The 25,415-nt window shown below is 40.6% G+C and overlaps 1 protein-coding gene across 1 annotated transcript in view; it reads left to right on the top strand.

Moving 5' to 3' along the window:
• The window catches only part of atp8b1 (ATPase phospholipid transporting 8B1), a 35,323-nt gene extending 13,041 nt beyond the window's left edge, over nucleotides 1-22,282 (top strand). Inside the window, exons 9-30 of the mRNA XM_061801866.1 lie at nucleotides 513-595; nucleotides 1,228-1,386; nucleotides 1,541-1,629; nucleotides 2,328-2,518; nucleotides 3,744-3,828; nucleotides 4,036-4,159; nucleotides 4,242-4,285; nucleotides 4,403-4,559; nucleotides 6,406-6,594; nucleotides 6,701-6,813; nucleotides 6,916-7,080; nucleotides 8,027-8,138; nucleotides 10,438-10,513; nucleotides 10,702-10,834; nucleotides 10,909-11,037; nucleotides 11,144-11,300; nucleotides 11,964-12,187; nucleotides 12,268-12,351; nucleotides 16,773-17,018; nucleotides 17,264-17,402; nucleotides 18,561-18,691; nucleotides 20,849-22,282. Of these exons, the coding sequence (XP_061657850.1) occupies nucleotides 513-595; nucleotides 1,228-1,386; nucleotides 1,541-1,629; nucleotides 2,328-2,518; nucleotides 3,744-3,828; nucleotides 4,036-4,159; nucleotides 4,242-4,285; nucleotides 4,403-4,559; nucleotides 6,406-6,594; nucleotides 6,701-6,813; nucleotides 6,916-7,080; nucleotides 8,027-8,138; nucleotides 10,438-10,513; nucleotides 10,702-10,834; nucleotides 10,909-11,037; nucleotides 11,144-11,300; nucleotides 11,964-12,187; nucleotides 12,268-12,351; nucleotides 16,773-17,018; nucleotides 17,264-17,402; nucleotides 18,561-18,691; nucleotides 20,849-21,079 (3,061 nt within the window). The 3' untranslated portion in view covers nucleotides 21,080-22,282. The remainder of the gene's footprint in view (nucleotides 1-512; nucleotides 596-1,227; nucleotides 1,387-1,540; nucleotides 1,630-2,327; nucleotides 2,519-3,743; nucleotides 3,829-4,035; nucleotides 4,160-4,241; nucleotides 4,286-4,402; nucleotides 4,560-6,405; nucleotides 6,595-6,700; nucleotides 6,814-6,915; nucleotides 7,081-8,026; nucleotides 8,139-10,437; nucleotides 10,514-10,701; nucleotides 10,835-10,908; nucleotides 11,038-11,143; nucleotides 11,301-11,963; nucleotides 12,188-12,267; nucleotides 12,352-16,772; nucleotides 17,019-17,263; nucleotides 17,403-18,560; nucleotides 18,692-20,848) is intronic.
• The last annotated feature ends 3,133 nt before the right edge of the window (nucleotides 22,283-25,415 follow it).

Raw genomic sequence — 25,415 nt, 5'->3', positions numbered from 1 at the left:
TTCCCCCCGCCATTCCTACTTTACGATAACAACGCATATAGTGCTTCATTGAATGTGACAAGTGAACATGAATCTCAGGCATGGATCATTAACAGAATGAGGTAGCACTTAAATTATTAAAAAAAAAGGACTGAATGACTCTGTGAATGAATCTTTTGAATGAAACTAAATAACTGATTTGAGTGCTTCAGTACACTGAAAAGAACTGCCGTGCCCATCACTACTAGCTTGTGGGGGAGTAAATGACAGATTTGTGTTAACTGGAGAGTGTGCGAAGCCAAAAAAGTACGCAGCTACGTGCCTTTTATCCAAACAATTGTAGTCGAACCAGAAATGCTCAAATATCTCCATTGGATACCAGGTAGATGAAAAGAACCCAAGTAGCTGTTGTAAGCCATTATTTTCTTTTACGTTCTGTTGTGCTCATCAACACTGAATTCTCGTGAGTGACCAACAGTCTTTCAAGTTTAGCAGTAAGATCTTTGTTTTTTCCATTTTTTTTTTCTCTTCAGAGAGACCAACCTAAAGTTTAAGATGGGACTTCGAGTAACTGATGAAAGACTACAGGAGGAACGTCAATTGGCTCAGTTTGATGGTAACTCATGCACATTTTTTCCTGTTGGAGGATATGCAGTTGGGCGGCATGGTGGATCAGATGGTAAAGCGTTGGCCTCACAATTCTGAGATCCTGGGTTCAATCACGGACCCACCTGTGTGGAGTTTGCATGTTCTCTCCATGCCTGCGTGGATTTTCTCCAGGCACTTCGGTCCTGCATTCCAAAAACATGCAACATTAATTGGATACTCCAAACTGCCCTTTGGTGTGTTTTTGAGTGTGGCTGTTTGTCTCCATGTACCCTGCGATTGGCTGGCAACCAGTTCAGGGTGTAAGAAAATGGATGGATGGATGGATGGATATGCAGTTATACTGTATAGTATTATATGCAACCCTATTCAGTCTCAATATTGAATTTCATCACTTTCTAAAACCTATATGTAATATAAATCATTTTAGAAATAACAATTAGTAAGTTAAAGCTAAGAATTAATGTTTTTTATTTTTTGTATATTTTATCTAACAGAGCTCTACAATAGCTAAATGATTTGTAGGATTATTATTTTAGCCATAGTCTGAAAGTCAGCATTTAGGTTTTAATTAAAAAAGAGCTATTTCCTAAATGCAATAGAAAAACAGGGCAATTTATTTTACCAACTTCTATTTAATAGCTCTGATTGAGTGTGAAGAGCCCAACAACCGCCTGGATAAGTTCACAGGGGTGATGCACTGGAAGAAAGCCCAATATCCCCTGGACCTGGACAACATGCTGCTGCGAGGTTGCAAGATCAGAAATACTGAAGAATGCCATGGACTCGTCATTTTTGCAGGTCCAAATGCTTTTCCACAAGATAAATATTCTACCAGTTGAATTTCAATCTGACAAGAATATTTCTGGAGTTCTATAAATGACGTCAGATATGTGTTCTGCTGAAGAGTGAACAAGGTTCATGATTTTCTCATCTTTTTTTTTAATCTCTGAAGGTGCTGACACAAAAATCATGAGAAATGGTGGAAAGACAAGGTTCAAGAGGACCAAGATTGACGAGCTAATGAACTATATGGTGTACACGGTGAGTTCAAATTTGTTAGATCTATTACTGATTTTGTGGTTTGATACACTGAGACATACGGTGCTGTCTCACTGTTTGGGGTGGACATTTTTCTTGATCATGTGGGATTTATTGTTAATATTCTTGATGCCATTATCCCATAATACTCTAGATTGCCCTACTTTGCAGCAACCAGTAGAGGCACTGTAGATTCAATCTCAACTCCTTTCTGGTGTAATAAAAACATTCACAACACTATGTTAAACTCGAGGCAATGACAGCTCCCCTATCCACCATTATTCACTACTATACTGTACAAAAAAAGCATCAAAAGAGGAGTTCCTGATCTTTAGATGTTCTTTCATCCCTTAAAAATTAGGCATAATAGTCGTAGTAAATTTTATTTTACACCATATTCAAATAATGTAAAGCCATTTAATAACATCTTGAGATAGTCATTAGGAGTGCTTCTGGTGTATGTGTACTCTGTGCTCTTTATAAAAACCCAAAAAAACGTGAGCGTGTGAGAACCAAACAGAAGGTCATGAGTTCCAGCAAGAGTGTATTACATTCTGCTTTCGGTTTTCAAACCAACCAGCCAAACACATTTATTATTTGAACACATCCCTGAACCATAAGGGACATGCAATTTTATGATGATCTGTGTATTTTTGTCAAGACTACTACATAATTTGTGTTTTGGTCTGGCAACTTTGTAGATCTTTGTCCTCCTGATCCTGGTGGCAGCAGGACTTGCCATTGGTCACAGCTTCTGGTATGAAGAAATCGGGTCCAATGCCTGGTATATCTATGATGGTAGAGATGATAGTACATCCTACAGAGGATTCCTCAGCTTCTGGGGCTATATCATTGTTTTGAACACCATGGTGCCTATTTCACTCTATGTGAGGTTAGTAAAATTACTACTTTTTTTGTAATAATTTTTTATTCAAAAGCAAGCTGCAAATTACCGCTAAAAGAGGGCATGATTCTGGTAAAATTATATAACCTTTTATTAATGAAAAAAAAATTGCATACGCTCTCGCAGCACTTGTGAGGAAAAGCTGCTCAGAAAATGAATGAATGGATAGATGCGCATATGCTCTCAAATTCCTCCTAGTGCATAACTCATTAAAAGTCGAAACTGTGGACTTTTGGTAATAGCAGACCTATAGAAGCACAAAAAAAAGCATAGACATGAACTCAAGCTTGTCAGAACAGAGGTACTGTACCTGTTTACCTCAAGAGCACCGTATACTGTATGCTATTGTATCATTTCTTTTCCTGATAACATCAGCCTTGGCACTACAGTATATTGCAGTTAATTGCTAATTGTTTTGGGCAGTGAATTTTACAGTATGGTACTTGTTGTAAATCCTTCTCATGTGAGGAATAAGATCCACCGTCACAGATGCAGTTATCAGCCGTTTAGTTATCGGCAGGAGAACAGTAAAACACAATGAACAGAAGTGCTGAAGCTGCTGTTGGCAACATATTTCACACAGACATTTGAGCAATACACCCGTGCTTCTTTTTCTGCCAGTACTGAATGCACAATGAACAATAAGCATCAATGGCTGCCACATCAGTTTATCACAGACTTTGTCAAGAAGCCTTTTATTTGATAAATAAAATATAAATTTGACAAATTATTTTTGGACACTGTTCATTCTCGATGAGTTGTTTTATTAGATATCCATTATATTTTGGTCCATTTTATGAAGGTGCCTCTGTGTATTGTTTTTAGATGGTCTCTGTCATATGGATTTCAACATTTCTACTGTGCATATGTAGAATGTGTTCCCCATGGGGGTATATATATATATATATATATATATATATATATGTGTATATATATATATATATATATATATATATATTTTATTTTTGTTTCCTGTTTAGGTGATCCCTTTTATGTCATACGTTTTACTGTGTCACAGTGGAGTTTTTGAGGTTCCTATATGATTTTATTTTTTTTCATTCTGCTGATACTTATAACTCAATATTCTGTGAGTTTTAGTCACAGATTCCAGATTTCCTAGATTTCGAAATGACGAGCTCTACAATAAATCACAGTTGATCTAAAAGATAATACGGCTGTGTGTAAAACCACTCTTTTGTTGATCTGTGCTCAGTGTGGAGGTGATTCGTCTAGGCCAGAGTAATTTCATCAACTGGGACCTACAGATGTACTATGCAGAGAAAGACACACCGGCAAAGGTACACTTGTAATTAATGCATTACTAGCTGAAAATTGAAACTTGCTTGGATTTTTTTTTTTCCTGTAGGTGTAACCTGAACGTTTGTTATGACTGAAATTGTGTGTTTACCAAAGGTGTGGAATGGCCCTTTGTTCTTGGGATTACTTCCTTTCTCCTGAGCATGACCCTTGATAGTGACAATTCTTTCTCAACCATTTCTTGACAGGCTCGAACCACCACCCTGAATGAGCAGCTTGGACAGATTGAATACATCTTCTCAGACAAGACAGGGACGTTGACACAAAATGTCATGCAGTTCAAAAAATGTACCATTGCCGGACACAGCTATGGTAACTGTAGTATTTCAAACACAGTACATACACTTGTATCGTAAAATGATATTACTTTGATGTCTTGCCTTAATCTCAACAGGTAACCCAACTACCGCTGAGGGCGTGAGTCTGGATCGGGGAAAAGTAACTTAATACTAAAATAAATAAAATAAAATACTATGTTTTGTTAGCTTCATTCATTAAATTCCACTATTCAGAAAAAAAATCTAATTATAGTTATCAACTTCACTTTCCTAAAAGCCAGTGGACTGGAGCTGGAATCAGTATGCTGACAAAAAATTCCAGTTCATGGATAATTCCCTTGTTGCCTGTTTGCGATCCAAGAAGGATAAAGATGCGATTGACTTCTTCAGACTCCTCTCCATTTGTCACACTGTCATGGTGGAGAACAAGGACGGTAATTGTGATTTTTTTTCTTTTTTTTTCAAATGACTTTGTTTAAAGCTCCACTGTCATGCCTATAAACATTTTAAAATAGATATTGTAATGAAAAATACATATAACATTATTCACTTCAATGTCTATACGAAAAAATAAATATGAGCGGAGACCACGTCATCCATGCGCAAAGTTGCGGGAGTCTCATTCGACATCCAAGTGGTCGCCATATTCCCTGCAAAGTCATCAGCAGATGTTACACCGGGACATTCGCCATTGAAAACATGTAGTGGCAACTTGCTATGGAACACGGAAGCTCTTTTCGAAGAAGCGAACGTCTCACAATTGAGTGAAATGACCTGGACATTATTACCCTATCATTTCGAGCCATATTTTGATGATGCGCAGATCACTTCTAATTAACAACAGATTCCCTGACAGTATGTAGCGTCCTCGGTAGGACCCATGCCGGGCGGGGGGAAGACCTTTCTCCTCCCACACGCGGCCTAACCACCTCCGCGTCGGTGAGCAAGCAGTTGCTGGCGGGCGAGCCATAGCGAGCGAGCTGATGAGGAGCCGTTGCCGGCAAGCCGACGCGCAAAGTAGGGTACCCAGACACTGGTGGCCGGTGGGGGGAGAGCCCGGCCAAACCACCTCCCCGCCCGATTAACCTACTTGTCAGGGCTAAAGTTGCGATCCACAAGGCCAGCTCGACCTTGTTGACAAGGCCGGTGTGACGGTCTGACCGCTCCCCCGTGCTGAAAAGTCCCCTTGTGATTACTCTGCATCGGTTACTAACAGGGGAACTGAAACAGGTTACTGGGAAATTCCCCGCTCTCATAGTTCACCTTCTTCTACAAAGCGTGAGCTAACATGAGATATCCTGACCGTAACCCTAACCCAACCTTTAAACAAAAGCATACACATCTTTACGTTCACTGTGTTCGTCTTTCTGAGATGTCCATAGCGAACATGAACGCTCGGCGACAAGTTGTCGAATGGCACACGTTGAAGCCTGGATGCGGATGTTTCAGATTGGCTGGAAGTTTACAAAATATACGCGCATGCGCATTAATCACAAAAAGACTTTTCAGCACCATCAGCGCTCAGACCATCACACTGGCGGCGATCCACAAGAACGGCTCGGCCTTGTCAACAAGGTCGTGTGTAGGCTGTCATTCTGCGCCTTCTGTGCAGAAGCCGTCCGACGCGCACATCAACACATTTAGCACCCCTGACTTACGTATGCGGATCTTTTGTTAAGTTATGAGAGGATTACGTTCCCCCCCCTCCCAACTTTTTTTTTTTTTATAAGTAACTCTATATACACCTACCTGTCCTTTGCACCTGTGCAATCCATTTTTCACGACGCACCGGGTCTTTTTGAAAATTATGAAGAACGAATCCATTCTCCTGAGTGTTCGAACAATATCCAGGAATACAACGAGCCGGCATTTTGGCTAACACGAAGGAACAACGAGCTATCTTTCAGCAGGTAAAACTAGTATAAACAGACGAGCCAGCCTAAGTGCGCTGCTGCTGTTAACGTCACTTCCTGGTTTTTCTTGAAAACAAATCCCTCCAGAGGATTTTCACGGCGGGAGTTACAAAAAGCCATAGACATCAAAATCATATTTTGTGGGGAAAAAACGGCTGGTTCCATTCCTGCTGCCTTTTTTTCCCCATTAATAACATACTAAAAATCATGCATTTCATGACAGTGGACCTTTAAGGAAAATGGTAGTGGCACTTATGTTTTGTATAACTTCAAATGATTACAATATAATTATTTAGCACATATTCTATACAATTATTAACAATTTATGATTTATTTTTTCTTTTTTTGTGGTGGTTATTTCTTTTAGGCGAGTTGGTGTACCAAGCAGCGTCTCCAGACGAGGGTGCATTGGTGACAGCAGCTCGGAACTTTGGCTTTGTCTTTCTTTCCCGAACTCAGGACACCATCACCATCAGAGAGATGGAACAGGAGAAAACCTTCCAGATGTTAGCGCTGCTGGACTTCAACTCTGATCGCAAACGCATGTCCATCATCTGTATGAGTACTCACGCAAATGCCAAGTTTTTAGTTACAATGATAGTACTGTCGTTTTAAGGGGAGCAGTTCGAATCTGATTAAATGTTTATCTTTTACCCTTTCAGTGAAGTTTCCTGATGGTCGTATTCGTCTTTACTGTAAAGGAGCTGATACAGTCATCTACCAGCGACTTTCACCCAATTCTAAGCACAAGGAGTCTACTCAGTCTGCGCTGGATGTGAGCTTATTTTGCTTAACTCATTCCATGAATTTTCAGTCTATTATTGGACATTTAAAACGCAGGGAGGTGTTGTCAATACTGGGTTATTTCCCATTGCAGAAATTTGCTAGCGAGACCTTGAGAACACTATGCTTGTGCTACAAAGACATCAGCAGTGCCGAGTATGAAGCGTGGTCCAAAAAACATATGGAGGCTCAGGTGACAATGGTCAACAGAGAGGCTGCGCTGGATCAAGTGTATGAGATGATTGAGAAAAACCTTTTGGTGAGTGGAAAAGGGTGAAGCTTTTGTTTGAATAGGGACTCATTTGTCTAAATCAAGGATGTCAGACTCATTCTAGCTCAGGGTCTGCATGAAGGAAAATCTAATACGAAGAAGGCCGGACTCGTAAATCATGGCCTTTATACACCAAGTTATATACTTTATAACTTAAAAACAAAAACTTCATGGTTGTTAGACGAACACAACATCATTATTAATCAGAAAACATTTTTTTTTCAATTCTGAGGAAAAAGAACACACAATGCCTCAGTTATTCACACAAGTACATCACAGAACTATATCAGGGTGTCATTTCTCAGGCAGAAATATATATAAAAGTAACATAATCCTGTTCCCTAAACAAGTGCAAGAAGAGTGTATAACATTTTAATTCTGATAACGAGTGCGGTGAAATTATCAGTTACTATCATTGTAGCTTTCGTTGGTACTCTCTCCCGAGCTCTTCGGTGACGGTCAATTTGTCATCAACTTCGTGGATGAAAATGACCAGTTGTGCAACGTCTTAATGTCCATGCTTGCACACAACACAATAAATGACGTTATTTCGTGCTGTAACTGTCTGTCCAAATCCAGTGAAAGGTCAGAAATCCCTTCTGCAACAGTGTTTCTTGTCAGGCTTTCAGGGCACGCAATCTCAGCTGCCTTCATCATGAATGTTTTTACAAATTCTCCCTCAACAAATGGTTTTGAAGCCACTGCAATTTCATTTGCAATGAGGTAGCGAGCATTCACAGCAGCGTCATTGATGTCTCTGCTGTGAGAAACACACACCGCTGTTTCTTCAGACCAGCCAACAGATCATTTATCTTCTCTCTTCTCCGCTGTCTTGAAAGTTGTCATATTTGTCGGCAAATCTCTTTTCTTTATCTGAAAATTCTATTAAATTCAAATGTTCTCAAAAACATAACGTCTGTTCCTGTCTGTCCAGCTGATTGGAGCGACAGCCATTGAAGACAAACTGCAGGATGGCGTACCAGAAACCATCGCCAAACTAGCCCAGGCTGATATCAAGATCTGGGTTTTGACTGGAGATAAGAAAGGTACAGCAGAACGTTGGGTTATGAATGCTTCTATCTACAAACAATGTTGGTTAGGTAAAAAAAAAAAAATTGTACATTACCTATGGTCATGGATTATTCTCGGTTTGAGAACGGTCTTCAGATGAACTGAAGGATCTCTGTACGCTCACTGCATAATCATTGACTGTGCATAAAGCTTGAATGTAGGATAGAAATTAAGTAGCGTAATTTGGAAATCTGTTCTAGGCGGAACTTCCCCCTCAACATCTTTGATTTTCCAATCACAAATCTTGATAAAGTTTGTGATGGACATGGGAAATGAGGTCAGGAAATTATTTTTGGTCAAAAAATACTATTTAGAGTATGTGTGTTTATTGAATATTGAGATAGGTGATTAGTTTGTTGTGCCAAAATAAACAAATTAATTACAAAAGATACAGACAAAAGAAAATATAACAGAATTTACCCATTTTATTATGGGAGAACATTCTGTTCAATGAGTAACTGTAGTCCTCCTTCTTTTAGCAAAATGAAAAATTTGAAAAGTTTTATGTATTTATAATGTGTTTTCACTTACTTCTAAATTGCACTTTGTTTTAAAACATACAATGGTTAAAAAAGTATGTATAATTTAATTTTGAGGCTGGAACTGATTAGCTACATTTTTATTCATTTCAGTTTAAGTTCGTTTAAGAATGTTTTCGGTAACAAACTGGGTCACAGAACGAATTATTTTTGTAACCTGAGGTTCCACTGTGACACATTCAATGAGAAGTGCCGACATATACAAGCAACTAAAGCTAATACACAGATATTGATACTTAAAAGTCAAGTGTCATACCTATAAACATTTTAAAATAGATATTCTAATGAAAAATACATATGAAATTATTCACTTCAATGTCTATATATGGAAAAAATAAATGTGAGTGGAGAGCCCGTCATCTATGCGCAAAGTTGTAGAAGTTGCATTCTACGACATCCAAGTGGTCGCCATATTGGTTCCATCCTCTGTCCGTGACGTCACCCAGACATTCACCAATGAAAACACACGGTGCACCCGAACTATGGGAGACGAACTCTCCCCTTCTCACACAGAAGCTCTTTTCGAAAAGGAGAACACCACACAACCGAGTGAAGTTACCGGGGCAATATTGCACTATTGTTTCATATTCAGATGATATGCGATCACTGCCAAACCGCCTCCCTTCCGATCCACTTCCACGGCAGAGATGAGCCATCACGGGTCATTGCAGCCGGCCGGTGTGGGTCATTTTCGGTCCCGAGGTGGCTTATCACGGAGCCGAGCCGTGCTGCTTTAGGGGGTGTTTCATAGCCGCCGCAGTACGCGATGAACAACACCGTCGAGCCAGGGCGCTTTACTGCGTTGTCGCCGAATGCGGCTGAGTGAGGAATTGTCGGCTGCGTTCTTTCGAGCCGTCCGCAAGCCCGACGCACAGCCTTCGCCGAAGTCGACACGGGGAATGCAGCACCTTAGCCAGTGTGGCTCATTTTCGGCGCCGTGGTGGTTTATAATGAAGCAGAGCCGGGCTGCTTTAGGGGGTTGTTCATAGCCGCAGTACGCTATGAACAACACAGTCGAGCTGGGGTGCTTTACTGCGTTGTCGTCGCACGCGGCTGAGTGCTGCATTGTGCAGCGTTTTTCAAAGCTGCCGCCATATGCGAGCCCAAAGCGCAGTCTTTGCTGCCGAAGCGACGCAGCAGCCCGACGCCGTCCGACGTCCACATCGACACCTTTCGTACGTGGATCTTTTGTTACGTTATGAGAGACCAATTACGTGGTCCGCCCCAAACTATTATTTTTTTTTTAGTAGCTGTATACACACCTATCTGTCATTTGGAACCCACGAAGCTCTCATCCTCTGCACCCGTGCAATCCAGGTCTCTTGCAAACTTATGAAGGGTAAATCCATTCTCCCGAGTGTTCAAGCAATGTCCAGCAATGCAACGAGCCGGCATTTTGGCTAACACGAAGGAAGAATGAGCTACCTTCCCAGAGGTAAAACAAATGGAAACAAATGAGTCCACTTGAGGGCAAGTCTGTCCTTTACGTCACTTCCTGGTTCTTCTCGAAAACAAATCCCTCAAGCGGATTTTCATGGCGGGAGTTACAAAAAGCTGTATACGTCAAAAACATGTTTTCTGGAGGAAAAAAAAACGTACGGGTCCACGTCGGCTGCCGTTTTTTCAATAATAACATACTAAAAATCATGCATTTCATGACAGTGGCACTTTAAGTAAATTTTAAAATTGAAGTGTTGGTATGGTAACTGTTTTCTTTACTGGATGAATCTTCCAGAAACTGCTGAAAACATCGGATTTTCATGCTCCCTTTTGACCGAAGACATGCACCTTCACTATGGAGAGGATGTCAAGTGAGTTGATTATCATGAAATCTCCCTGTACTACCTGCATCAAATACTAGCAAAATGTAATTTTATTATTATTATTTTAACACAATGCGTAAACACAAGCTGACTGCCTTACTTTGTGCACCATAGTATCAACATTGTCATGCCAGTGTCTCAGTCCCATTATCACTATGAATTTGTTTTATCATTAGTGAGAAGCTAAACCTCCGTCAGGTAAAGAGGAGACAGCAGCCTCCTACTGAGACTCGAGGCAGAAAAAAACCTGCAGAGCCATTTTTTACTGAACCGGGCAAAAATGCGCTAATTATCACTGGAGGATGGCTGGTAATGTATTTATTTACTTATTTATTTTTACCAGTAAATTCTTAGAGTTCTCACGTTTGCCTACATTTTCTCAGAATGAGATTTTATATGAAAAGAAGAAGAAACGCCGCCGTTTGCGCCTTCGTCGTCTGGGAAAGCGTCCACCACCCAGCAGCCCACAGGATGGACAACCAATGAATGACTGGGAGAAGGAGATGAGACAGGTTGAAATCAAAATAATTAAAAGAAAGGAAAAAAATTGAAGGCACAGTTGAGTTTCAGTGGGATGGTTTATATGATGACAAACCAGAAATCTATTTTTCTTTCCAGATTGACTTTGTGGACATGGCCTGTGAATGTGAATCAGTGATTTGCTGTCGTGTCACACCAAAGCAGAAAGCAAACGTGGTCAGTTTGGTGAAGAAGTACAAGAAGGCAGTGACACTGTCCATAGGCGATGGAGCCAACGATGTCAACATGATCAAGAGTATGTATGGCAATAAACACCACAGTGGACCCCTGCTGTTCACGAGGGGTGGGGACTAAACCCAACTGTGAATAGGGAATTTCCGAGGATAATTCAAGTGCCCTTAAAAGTAATTATAGTTTCTGATATTAATATTTTGAAACATAAAAATTCCACAAAGTCTAATCCCAAAACATTTTAATGGAATTTCAAACACATACAAACGTCTTTGAATATTTTTTTACCCTTTTAAAAAAAAAAAAAACAAAAAAAAACAGTACAGTAAACTGCTTACCCCAAAACATCCTCTTCGTCTTGCCATGCTGCCTGCATTTTTGAGATGTTATCCCAACACTAACTTTTTGTTCTTGTTTTTCCTATGGGTATTATGTGTATATGCAATCTGTCGTATTGTGTATGGAATAATGGGCAGAGGTGGTTCTAGACCAATTTTAGTTATGAGCCGGCGTAGGAGCAAGGCTGAGAGATGCCGCAATTAATGCTCTCTTAGAACTGCAGCACTCAGCCACGCTTTGCAGCAGTGGCACTTTACACATCATCCACCAAAAGGTGAATTTGTGATTGATTGAATGGCTAATTTGTGGGGTTCCATATTACACACATTTAATAACACATTTTTCCACGCATCCTCAACACTCCTTTCCTCATTTGCCATCCTTCCAGCCGCAGACATTGGTGTTGGCATCAGTGGTCAAGAGGGGATGCAGGCTGTGATGTCCAGTGACTTTGCTTTTGCTCAGTTCCGTTACTTGCAACGACTCCTGCTCGTGCACGGACGTTGGTCTTACATTAGAATGTGCAAGTTCCTTCGGTTCTTTTTCTTCAAGAACTTCGCCTTCACATTGGTCCATTTCTGGTACTCTTTCTTCAGTGGATACTCGGCACAGGTACATGTCTTGTCTTCCTGAAGTGAACATGAAAGTAGGCCCTGAATTCTTTCTTTTCATTGTAATTGTTCTGTCTTAAGGTGGCCTATGAAGACTGGTTCATCACGCTCTACAATCTTTTTTACAGCAGCTTACCAGTTCTTCTTGTTGGACTCCTCGACCAGGTAAAAACACCCATGTCATCGTGATTGCACATATCAGTTATATATATATATATATATATTATATATATATATATATATATATAAAGTCCACTCAGAACCATGATGTGCTGAGGTCTGAAGGATCAGTTGTTGAGTTTTATATATTAACTGATACAAAATGATTACCCAGTTAACCCATCAAGTGGTAATTAACAGTACAGTTTGTAATAGTAAATACATTTTCAATGTGGGGTGTGTCAGCTAGGGTGACATCATATTAGAATGACTCAGTATAACGCACCAATGAATTCAGGGTGTGCTATGTGTTCTTCCCATACAATGTTGACGCACAGAGAGAACATGTTTAGTAAACACATAAACTGTGTCTAACCTGTTGGTCAAAGGTGTTCAATTTCAATTTAAAAAGGGCCAGTACAGATAAATATTTTAAAGTTGAATGGCAGAGTGTCATAATGCACAGGAATTTACTTTTTGTACTTTTTTCATAGCTAACACTTGTACCAGCTTGAACCTGTCACACTTGTCACAAATTGATTGTAATACAAAATAAAGTATATGTTAAAGAAATCATACCATTTGATAGTATTTCTACAATATGTATTTTGGATTTTCACAGATGTTTGGAGGAAATATCAGTATTTCTTGAATTGCTGCCCTATGGGGGGCACAAACCAGTGCAATCTGTAGGCCGGTCCCATGCCCGGATAAATGCAGAGGGTTGCGTCAGGAAGGGCATCCGGCGTAAAAACTGTGCCAAACAAATATGAGCAGGATCGGTCGTGGCCCGTGTTAACAACGCCCGCCCCGGCACTGCTAACCTGCAGGGTGTCGGTGGAAATTCAGCTACTGTGGGTCGAAGACAAAGAAGAGGAGGAAACCGGATTTGTCGTCAGAAGAAAACGAGGAATGCACAGAGCCTACAACTGAGTGTAGGGGCTTTGAATGTTGGAACTATGACAGGAAAAGCTCAGGAGTTGGTTGACATGATGATTAGGAGAAAGGTTGATAGTCTGTGCATCCAAGAGAGCAGGTGGAAAGGTAGTAAGGCTAGAAGTTTAGGAGCAGGGTTTAAATTATTCGACCACGGAGTAAATGGGAAGAGAAATGGAGTAGGGGTTATTTTAAAGGAAGAGCTGGCTAAGAATGTCTTGGAGGTGAAAAGAGTATCAGGTCGAGTGATGAGACTAAAATTTGAAATTGAGGTTGTTACGTATAATGTGGTTAGCGGCTATGCCCCACAGGTAGGATGTGACTTACAGTTGAAAGAGAAATTCTGGAAGGAACTAGATTAAGTACTTCTGAGCATCCCAGACAGAGAGAGAGTTGTGATTGGTGCAGATTGTAATGGACATATTGGTGAAGGAAACAGGGGCAATGAAGAGGTGATGGGTAAATACGGCATCCGAGAAAGGAACATTGAGGGACAGATGGTGGTTGACTTTGCAAAAAGGATGGAGATGGCTGTAGTGCACACTTATTTCCAGAAGAGGGAGGAACATAGAGTGACCTACAAGAGCGGAGGTAGAAGCACGCAGGTGGATTATATTTTGTGCAGACGATATAATCTGAAGGAGGTTACTGACTGTAAAGTAGTGGTAGGGGAGAGTGTAGCTCGACAGCATAGGATGGTGGTGTGTAGGGTGACTCTGGTGGTGGGTAGGAAGTTTAAGAAGACAAAGATAGAGCAGAGAACCATGTGGTGGAAGCTGAGAAAGGAAGAATATTGTGCAACCTTTTGGAAAGAGGTGAGACAGGCTCTTGATGGAGAGCCCAAGCTCCCGGAAGACTGGACTAGTACAGCCAAGGTGATCAGAAAGACACATAGGAGAATACTTGGTGTGTCTTCTGGTCGGAAAGGGGAGAAGGAGACTTGGTGGTGTAACCCCAAAATACAGGAAGTCATACAAGGAAAGAGATTCGCGAAGAAGAAGTGGGACACTGAGAGCACTGAGGAGAGACGAAAGGAGTACATTGAGATGCTATGTAGGGAAAAGGTAGAGGTGGCCAAGGCTAAACAGGCATATGACAACATGTACTCCAGGTTGGATACGAAAGGAGGAGAAAAAAGGAGCTCTACAGGTTGGCCAGACACAGGGATAGAGAATGGAAGGATGTGCAGCAGGTAAGGGTGATTAAGGATAGAGAAGGAAATGTGTTGACTGGTGCCAGTAGTGTGCTAAACAGATGGAAAGAATACTTTGAGAAGTTGATGAATGAAGAAAATGAGAGAGAAGAAAGAGTAGAAGAAGCAAGTGTGAAGGACCAAAAAGTGTGAGTTATTAGTAAGGAGGACGTTACAAAGGCACTACAAAGGATGAAACATGGAAAGGCAGTTGGTCCTGATGACATACCGGTGGAGGTATGAAAGCAATTTGGAGAGATGGGTGTGGAGTTTTTGACCAACTTATTCAACAGAATGCTAGCGGGCGAAAAAATGCCTGAAGAATGGAGGAAATGTGTACTAGTTCCCATTTTTAAGAACAAAGGTGATGTTCGGAGCTGTGGGAATTATAGAGGAATAAAGTTGATGAGCCACACAATGAAGTTATGGGAAAGAGTAGTGGAGGCTAGACTCAGGACAGAAGTAAGTATCTGCGAGCAGCAGTATGGTTTCATGCATAGAAAGAGCACCACAGATGCATTATTTGCCTTAAGGATGCTAATGGAAAAGTACAAAGAAGGTCAGAAGGAGCTACATTGTGTCTTTGTGGATCTAGAGCAACCCTATGACAGAGTACCAAGAGAGGAACTGTGGTACTGCATGCGTAAGTCTGGTGTGGCAGAGAAATACGTTGGAATAGTACAGGACATGTTTGATGGCAGCAGAACAATGGTGAGGTGTGCCTTCGGCGTGACAGAAGAACAGGGATCAGCTCTGAGCCCCTTCTTGTTTGCAGTGGTAATGGATAGGCTGACAGATGAGGTTAGACTGGAATCTCCTTGGACCATGATGTTCGCAGATGATGATGTGATATGCAGTGAAAGCAGGGAGGAGGTGAAGGAACAATTAGAAAGATGGAGACATGAACTGGAAAGGAGAGGAATGAAGATTAGCTAAAGTAAAACAGAATATATGTGCGTGAATGAGAGGGGTGGAGGGGGAAGACTGAGGCTACACTGAGAAGAGATAGCAAGGGTGGAGGACTTCAAATATTTAGGGTCAACAATCCAGAGCAATGGTGAGTGTGGTAAGGAAGTGAAGAAATGGGTCCAAGCGGGATGGAACAGTTGGCGGAAGGTGTCTGGTACTCTATGTGATAGAAGAGTATCCGCTAGGATAAAGGGCAAAGTTTATAAAACACTGGTAAGGCCGGCCATGATGTACGGATTAGAGACGATGGCACTGAAGAAACAACATGAAGCAGAACTGGAGGTAGCAGAAATGGAGATGTTGAGGTTCTTGCTCGCAGTGAGCAGGTTGGATAGGATTAGAAATGAGTTGATTAGAGGGACAGCCAAAGTTGGATGTTTTGGAGACAAGGTTCGAGAGAGCAGACTTCGATGGTTTGGACAGGTTCAGAGGTGAGAGAGTGAGTATATTGGTAGAATGGTGCTGAGGATGGAACTGCCAGGCAAAAGAGCGAGAGGAAAACCAAAGAGAAGGTGGATGGAAGACATGAGGGCAATTGGGGTTAGAGAGGAAGATCCACGAGTTAGGCTAAAATGGAAAAAGATGACGCGCTGTGGCGACCCCTAACGGGACAAACCGAAAGGAAAAGAAGATCAGTATTTCTTGAATTTGTTTTCTTTTTCTTATATGTGCCCTGAAATTGGCTGGCAACCAGTTCAGGGTGTACCCTGCCTCTTGTCCTTGGACTTTGTGAGGATAAGCAGCTCAGATAATGGATGGATGTCTTTCTTGGTAGAAGTAATCTCAGACAGAAAACTCCAAAGTTCTGTTCCCACTAAGTTTCGCTACCTTTATATGTTTTATTTCCATTAGACAAATCTTATGGCACACTACCAAACAGAACTTCGGCAAAAGGTTTAAACGGCATACAATATTGAAATCTTGTTTCAATTTGCCCTCTGGGCTTCTTTAGTTCAACACAAACTTATTTTTTCCGTTTTGCACAAATGCATGTACGTTAATTGTACATGCAGCAATTGAGTGGTAGGGCACTTAATTTTTCTACCTCTTACTCAATCACTCGCATAGATTACTGAACAATGATATTTAATAGATAATAGATTTTAGACCAATTATTGAATGAAATTGGATAATTTCTAATCAACACACCAGATGAGCTCTCAGTGTAGCAATAATGGGACGATAACACTAAGCAATACAGTTCAGTTCCTGTGTCAGGTTAGGAGTTAATATTTCAAACTGTATTGGTATGAGATGAACCTTGTAGTACCCTTTTTTTGTAAATCTCGATGTCCTTAAAATAATTCTGTTCTATTTGTATTTGCTGCAGGACGTTAATGACAGACTGAGCCTCAAGTTTCCCAAGCTATACCTGCCCGGTCAGCAGGGGACATTGTTCAACTACAGGAACTTCTTCATCAGCTTGTTCCATGGCATCTTCGTCTCCCTTATTATCTTCTTCATTCCTTACGGTGCATTCCTGCAGACCATGGGGCAAGATGGAGAAGCCCCCTCAGATTACCAGTCTTTCGCCGTCGTCACTGCCTCATCGCTGATTTTTACTGTCAATCTACAGGTGGGTCACTGACAGGATGGCTGGATTGCCTGCAAAGACCTACTTTGACACTATAATTTATATGTCCTGACCATGTTATTAGCTATTGACATTCATTAATGAGGTTGTTACAGTAGCTGAATAAAAATAAATCTTCCTTTAGTAATGCTATTTTTTTCAGAGAGGAATTTGGTGTTTAGTTGGGACATCTTTTTGTCATTAAGTTTAACTGTAATCTAAAATGTTACCATTCTTGTCACCCTTAGATCTCCCTGGATACCTCCTACTGGACCTTTGTCAACTGTTTTGCTGTTTTAGGAAGCATAGCCATCTACTTTGGCATTATGTTTGACTTGCACAGTGCTGGAATTCACGTCATCTTTACCCCTTATTTCACCTTCACAGGTCAGTGGGTCTTGTAGCATTTACCGTAATTTCTCAAGTATAATGTGTCCTGAAGTATAATGTGCACCCCCAAATTTGACCTAAAAAAAAAAAAATCAGGAAAACCCTTCTACCACTGTACAATGCACACCACCAATTTGCTGCTATTCATATGCTCCAAATATTCGGAATTACCCGTATTTCTATTTTGCTAGGTTTGTACTTTTATTGTTTGTACTTGTTTTGTTTTTCGAAAAAATATCCGTACAACAATCATCAACAATCATTAATAATAATGCTTGTCCTGGTCCGTGCAATTGTCAAAACAGAATCCCTCAACCAACTAAAGTAAATGCTCAACGATTGCATAACATTTTATTAATACTGTTGGTAACATATATTACAGTCATAAATAAATAAACTAACACAGTTTAACTTAAACGTTTTTGCATAAAATATTTACGCATAGTGCAGTTTATCCATGACATTACACATCCTTGGCCAAGACTTCAAAAAAAGCATCTGACTGGCATTCTCTGTGCCATCCATGGCGTTTGTGAGGAAACATTTTTTGAATCACAAGAGTCTTGGTTCCCTTTATTCTTCATTACTGTCAGCACTTTGAGGGGAACATCCACTGTGCTAACAGTGTAGCCTCTTGCCCCCTTTCAGCTACAATCTGCACAGCTAGCCCTTGTAGTTGACATTTTTTGTCTTCGTTTAAGTTGAAACAAACTCAGGGGCAGTCATTCCTGATGTTAGGTGCAATAGCAACAAATATGCTATGCTAACCGTCATAAAATGCAAAGCCCCACCCCGCCCGTCAGGGGGTCGGAGTTCAGGTTGGTGCACAATACTGTAATATATATAAATGTGTAACACAACACATCGGCTATCATATCGAAATGTATATGTATACCTTTTTTTTTTACCACTCTTTGTACCTGTATACAACTATAAAATGTGATTCAATTTTTAATTTTTCGTTCATACCTAAATATAATGTCCTCTATTGACTTTTTCAAAAGATTTTTGGATTTTTGAGAAATTACAGTACCTTCTCTTTCATAGTGGTCATCGGTTTTGTATAAAATAGCCATAATACTCAACAATACCAAGCAGCTCAAACCTGGTTATCTTTTGTCACTAACCATGTTGTCGATGTTACTGTTCATGTAGGTGCAGCCTCAAACGCTCTCCGCCAGCCTTACTTGTGGTTAACCATAATCCTAACCGTGGGCATCAGCCTGCTGCCGGTCATCTGCATCCAGTTCCTCCATAAAATCATCTGGCCTTCCACAGGAGATAAGGTAAACTGAATGTCAAGCTTGTGTTGAGCTGCCGAAAGATCCGCCGTTGTCCGAAGCCTATGATCGCCACCAACTCATGGGAGGGTCAGCAGTGAGTCTGTGTAGAAACGACTGCTTAAAGCTTAAGTGTCATAAAATGGATGATTTTTGGTATATTATTAATGAAAAACCCACAGCCAATATGGTCCCATGTGTTTTTTCACCACAAAACATGATTTTGACGTATACAGCTTTTTGTAACTCCCGCCATGAAAATCTTCTCAGGGATTTGTTGACGAGAAGAAGCAGGAAGTGACGTAATGGCCAGTGGCGGCACCTGGTGGACTCCTTTGTTTCCATTAGTTTTACCTCTGGGAAGGTAGCTCGTTGTTCCTTCGTGTTAGCCAAAATGCCGGCTCATTGCATTGCTGGACATTGCTTGAACACTCGGGAAAATGGAATTAGCCTTCATAAGTTTGAAAGAGACCCTGTTTGTTGTGAAAAATGGGTTGCACGGGTGCAGAGGACGAGAGCTTCGTGGGTTCCAAATAACAGGTAGGTGTATACAGCTACTAAAAAAAAAATAAATAAATTAGTTTGGGGCGGACCACGTAATCGGTCTCTCTCATAACGTAACAAAAGATCCGTGTATGAAATGTGTCGTTGTGCGCGTCGCCCAGCCAACAATGTCTCACTCAGCCTGCAACATACCTCGGCTCCAACCCCTCCTTATATAGCACGGCGGGCCAAAACTCAGCCACACCGGCTGAGGCGCCGCGTTCGGCGGTCACATCTTCCGCGAAGGCTGCACATCGGACTTTGCGACAGAGGTGGCTCTGAAGAACCCAGCCGAGAATGCGTTACTTAGTCACGTGCGACCATGAAGCGCGCCGGCTCGACTGTGAACACAAAGCAGCACCGGCCAGCCGCGATGAGCCGCGATGGCTCATCTCCGCTGCGGAAGTGGATCGGACGGGATGCGGTTTGGCCATGATTGCATATCATCTGAATATGGCTCGAAACAATAGTGTAATATTGTCCCGGTAACTTTACTCGGTTGTGTGGTGTTGTCCTTTTCGACAAGAGCTTTCGTGTCAGAAGGGGCGTTGGAAAAATCCGAATATCTCTGTTGTTCGCCTTCCGTAGTAGCAGGCACTGCGCGTTTTCAACGGCGGAAGTGACGATGACGTCAAGGACAGATGACGCGACTAATATGGCGGCCACTTGGATGTCGAGGGACACTCAATTGCGCAACTTTGTGCATGGATGACGCGCTCTCCGGTCACTTTTTTTTGTGTGTAGACATTGAAGTGAATACAGTTATATGTATTTTTCATTACAATATCTATTTTAGAATGTTTATAGGGATGTCACCCCCACTTTAAATCCAATGCAATGCCAACTACCTTTCCTGACATGGAGGCTAAATGACTGTGTGACAAAACGCGAAAGACAGGAGGCGCTGGCCGCACATTGATCAGCCCACTTTAGCAGCAGCAGTTGTTGTAAACAAACTATTGCCACCTGACACTGCGTTAGCAGTGGGGGGAAAAATAAGTAAAAGGTGTGCATATAGCTTGACTTTAAGTTATTAGTGAATACATTTATAACATTGGGCAAAACCAGCATGTACTGTGGGCAGGGGCAGAAATGAAACAGAGCTCTATACAACAGGTACTCTTGTTCTCAGTAGGCTTTGGCAAGCAGTAGCTACAAATACACCACTGAAAATGACCAACTTGAGATTCTTTGAAACTCTCATCTTCATTTCTTGTTTCTTTTTTTCTCTCCTCATTTCCCTGATCACACTCACGCAACCTTCACTTCTGCGAGTAGCTGCCTCTGTGGCTGCTTCTAAAAACTACACCAGGCGTCGGGCACATCCCCATTTGATGTCACTACCCAGAATGCACTGTGATGGGGGAAAAAAAAAGAATAGCAGACCATGTTTAAAATACATTTTGTAAAAACATTTAAATCTGGAAATGATTATTGAAAGTTGTATCTTATTTATGTCGATGTCTGCCGTGGATATCTTTCTTTTGCTTGTCTGGATTTTTTTTCTGGCCATGACCTCAGCTTCTTTTAGAGTCAAATAATGTGTGTCATTGATGTAATAACAAAATTCATTGGTTCTATTTAATAGCAACTTTTATTTTTTTTTCAACTGCCCTAAAGATCCAGAGAAACAGGAAGAGGTATGAGTTGGAAATGCAACAAGATGCAAAGAGAAGGACACCAGGCTTCCAACGTGGCGCACGTTCCCGTCGCTCTGGTTATGCCTTCTCCCACTCCCGAGGATACGCAGACCTCATTGCTTCCGGGAGAAGCATTCGGAGGCGTCCTGTGTCGCGCATCGGCCCCCACACCAGCATCAGGGAGGTCGCCGAAAGAGCTGAGAACATCTGAGCGTTGCAGACCTGGAGACCGGTGAAAAATGTCACTGCGGCAGTAATCCCTGTTTTATGGGATCACCGTTTCAAGGGACTAGACTGTGGCAACACTGCTGAGATACTCCAGATTGATATCTCAGCAGCGCAATGACATTCTTAAAGTTGAGAGGATATTTTTGAAAGTTTAAGTGCTTTTGAAAGTGACGAAAGAACTGAGGCACTTCATCTTCTATGCAAAGACTTGATTCAAAACCAGAGATGCCGTTTTTAGTCATGCACTGACGATGTCATTTAACTTGGAATTTTTAAAACAAAAAATCTTCATTTTGTAAAAGTTAGTTGGCCCCACCTCACCTAGCCCACGTTTCCTCCTCCCCACCACCAGCGCAACTTCAAGCAGGTAGGGCTCCATGTCTGTCGAGCGCCTGAAATGATTATTTTGCATCAAATTGTATTCAAATGAAATCTGATTCAATTGATTCATTTAATTTTGTCTTTTGAAACTGGTTCAAAAGAGAGCTTCAATTTTATTTTCACACTTTTAATATTTTATGGTTAAAGGAGGGATGTTACTTTCTCAGGGTATTCAAGGTGCTTCGCCTTTAAGTGTCTTATGTAATTTAGTTTGTGAAGTGAACGTTGTTTCTCCAATGCTGAATCGGGTGGCTGAGATAGCAGATGCAATCACTTTGGAAACTCAAACTTGTTTCAATGAAAGCTAGCCCCCACCCCATCTCCATCATGTAAAGACTCTTCATCATCCCTTCTTTCATTTTTTTTTTCAAGCTTTTACAATTGTGTGTGAGTGTGTCCATGTAACTATACAAATGTTTACATGAAAATGTCATTTCTGTAGTCCTACAATTTATTTAATATAGGGTCAGGGTTTGCTTCAAGATTCTAAGACAAAACTGAGACATTGTTCTGTTACTGTATGCACATTTTTATGACTTAATGAATGGAGGCGGTTAACCCAGAAATGCTCCTGCATTAGTTGGGTTGAGTTGATATTTTATCATGTTGTTAATAAAAGTCAAGTATATATGCATTAATATAAAACTGTTTTGCTTTTTTATCTTACTGTGCAAAATGTAATCATTTGTTCATTCCACATAATCTGATCAAGGCTCCATGAAAATTGTTTCCTGTTTTATTGACAAAAGGTGTTTAATTTACACTGGAAAGTTATCACAGAATGCCATAAATAAAAATATAGTGCACACGATACGTTGTGGTGGAAGAAGAAGAGCATTTAATTGTTTAATTGTTGCAGAGCTAGATGAGCGAGATAAACCAACTATTTTTGTTACAATTGGACACAAGTGAATTGATTAATTCCCACAGCACAACTGATGATCCGTCATGGCACAACAGTTGGGAAACACTGACATCACTTTTTGTTTGTTTTTTAAACCATAAGATGAGAATTTCACTGTGAGGGAGAAACCAAAACTGGGTTGGATTCCTATTTTTTTTTTTTTGCCGCATATCTGTAAGACAGTACTAGTTGGTCTGTTTTTGTTTTTTTTTCAAATTATTATTGACCAATGTCAACTGGTGAAAATAACTTGCTGTCTTTGACTATGAAATGTTAATACCAATTTTTGGTTTCCTGAAAACTGATCGATTGTGAGATGTGAGGATTCTTTCTGACATCATGGGCCGCAATTCAAACCCAAAATCTTTCAACAACTCCTCATTCAGTATTACCCTGAAGTGTGAAATATGCAGTGATTCTTTCTCCAGATTTCTTTGTTGATTACAAACATCTCTCACCCCAGGGTTACATGTTTGACCCTTAGTTCCTAATAAAAAAAATAAAAATTGTTTTAACTAGGGGGGAGGGTCCTGTCGGGGATGTGCATGAAAGGTAATCCTAAATTATCAGATTTTTTTTTTTATGACGAGTCTTGTCCCTAAGAAACCAGTAGGTCATGGTCCCAGCTTCCTGTGGGGTACTTTGGGGAATGTGTGTAAAGATCCCTGGTCCAAGGTTTATAATTCATCCATCTACCCATCCATCCATCCTTATCATTTGGCATCATTTAGTTCTTGTATTTTACAATCGTAGTACTAATTGCAAACTCTGGGTGTCGCTGCAAGACAATGGCTGCCAACCAAATAGTTCATCGTTTTTTTTCTGTGCACGCAGTGTTTTCTCACGTTGTATAGGTATACACAAATACATATAATAAGAATGATTCATTCACAGTTCTCAATTGGCTAATCCAGTCCCAATTGTTAAGTATGTACCCCTTCGTCTCGAAGCCACAGAGTAAAATGTCTTTTCAACAGAAGTCACTAAGTAATGAGGTATTTAAGGTGTAATTAGGCGGCATTCTTCTTGTACATTTCAACAGTCCCCCACCCCCCCAACCCCCCTTGCAATTTCTTTTAATGACTTCCCAAATAGGTCCCACATTTTCTGGGATCGCATGACAGCAGCAGATCTATATGAAAGCAGTGTCAGTTTAACACACATGAGAGCATGATTCAATCAGATTTGTATTGATAGACTTACAATAGACGTAGTGAAATATCTACCTGTCACGGTTCTGTTTCAGTTCTCGTCAGCCAACCAACTCCTTATTTATGGGGTTACTCACGAGATATTTATTTCCCGTTCACCCATTTCACACCTCCAGGGGGAGCTCATGTACTGAAAATCAGGGCCAGACATTATTATTATTATTATTATTATTATTATTTTACAACAAAAATTTTACATTTTTTGAGAATATGTATAGCAATACGAAGATTAAATTAACAAATTAACGTTCTTACATACATAAACAGCCTGAGAGGAGCAGTCTCTATCCTTAGTGCTCAATACTCATGTATTCATTCTAAAAAAAATTCCGACCTTTTTCTTTTCCCTCACAAAATTATAACTTTAATCTCATGAAATCCTTCTAATTCATTCATCCTTAAAAGCATTATAGGGACAACGCACATGGCTCCTCCCAAGCCAAACAATGCTAATCTGAATCATCAAATTGTCCACCAAGCCCACCCTGTACGTTTGCGTTTATCATCAAAATTCTCACAATGATTGATACACTATTTTGGTCTAAAAGAATTTTAGATTGTTAAACATCTTCTTTTGTCCATGCCCAATGCCTCCAAATAGTTTAATCAGTCATGTATAAACCTTCTAACAATTAAACATTCTGCTGACGTAATTTTTTTTTTTACCCATTTCTGTTTTTTTTTTTTTTTTAAAGAAAAAAACATCATGACATCCTACCCATTCTGTCTTTTAAAAATTTCAAAACTTTTTCATCATCTAACAGCATTACTGGTGTAACGTTGGCTACAGCATGTTAAATAAATTTAATTTATGTTTTTGGCTACTATCCCTCAGTGTCTCTGTCCAATCTGCATCAGTACCACATCAGAGGCCTCTAGGCCTACGTAGATAATGCTCTCCATATTTACAGTTCCGGGAGGATTAACAGGTTTTGACTAGATCCCATTTGTGTGAACCTATTAGTGCCTAGTGCTCCAGGCTCCCCCTGATTCGCTCCGAGATTAGGTAAAGGTATTACAGTAAGAGGATCGGCTCGCCTCTAGCTGAGGGTCTGATCTATACAGTGCAGGCGGAAAGAGAGGAACACACACAAAGACGTAGACGTGCTCTTGCGGCTTGGCCTGTGAATACATGAAAACGAGAACAATTTGGAAGTCAAAATCAAGACAGAGATACCCGTCTGTCCGCTTGTGTCTTACCTTATGATGCTTCATCATTCAAATATCTCTAAATAACACCAAATGACCCTCATTTGTAATCAGCCACATTAAAAATGATTAATTTTATTTCCAATATCATATTTTTTTTCTTTTTACATCACATGATGGAGCATTTGGTAGTGATTTGCAGTGAATACAAAAAAAATGCCACTTAACATGTTAACTCTCTTATTGCTGTGAAATGAGCAGGAAAGTTGTCGCCATGCCCCCTCCTTCAGCTGAAGGAAGATGAGTGCCATGTCATAATTTATGACTTAAAAAGCATACATTTTTCAAGACACAGCGGCAGAGATGGCACTTCATGTTTATGACAATCATTTCCTTAGTGAATGATTCATGTGGATGTGGCACATGAATCTTTGAAGGAACAAACAGAAAACACTGACGCGCAGAGCTTTGAACGCCTTGACTGGATGGCAGCAGCGGCAAATACTCGCTGTTATGGAATTGAGAACATAGCTAAAACAAAGTGTCAGGGCAACAGTCAAATATAACTACAGTAACTGTACGTACTCTCTGTTTTGTATGTTTACATTTTGGTTGAAGAAATTTTCATGTTCAAATCACTAATGTAACTATTACTAATTTAATCCAACATCACC

The sequence above is a fragment of the Syngnathoides biaculeatus genome, chromosome 17 (genome assembly GCF_019802595.1).
Source record: "Syngnathoides biaculeatus isolate LvHL_M chromosome 17, ASM1980259v1, whole genome shotgun sequence".
NCBI lineage: Eukaryota > Metazoa > Chordata > Actinopteri > Syngnathiformes > Syngnathidae > Syngnathoides > Syngnathoides biaculeatus.
This window is presented reverse-complemented; position numbering and strand designations above follow the sequence as displayed.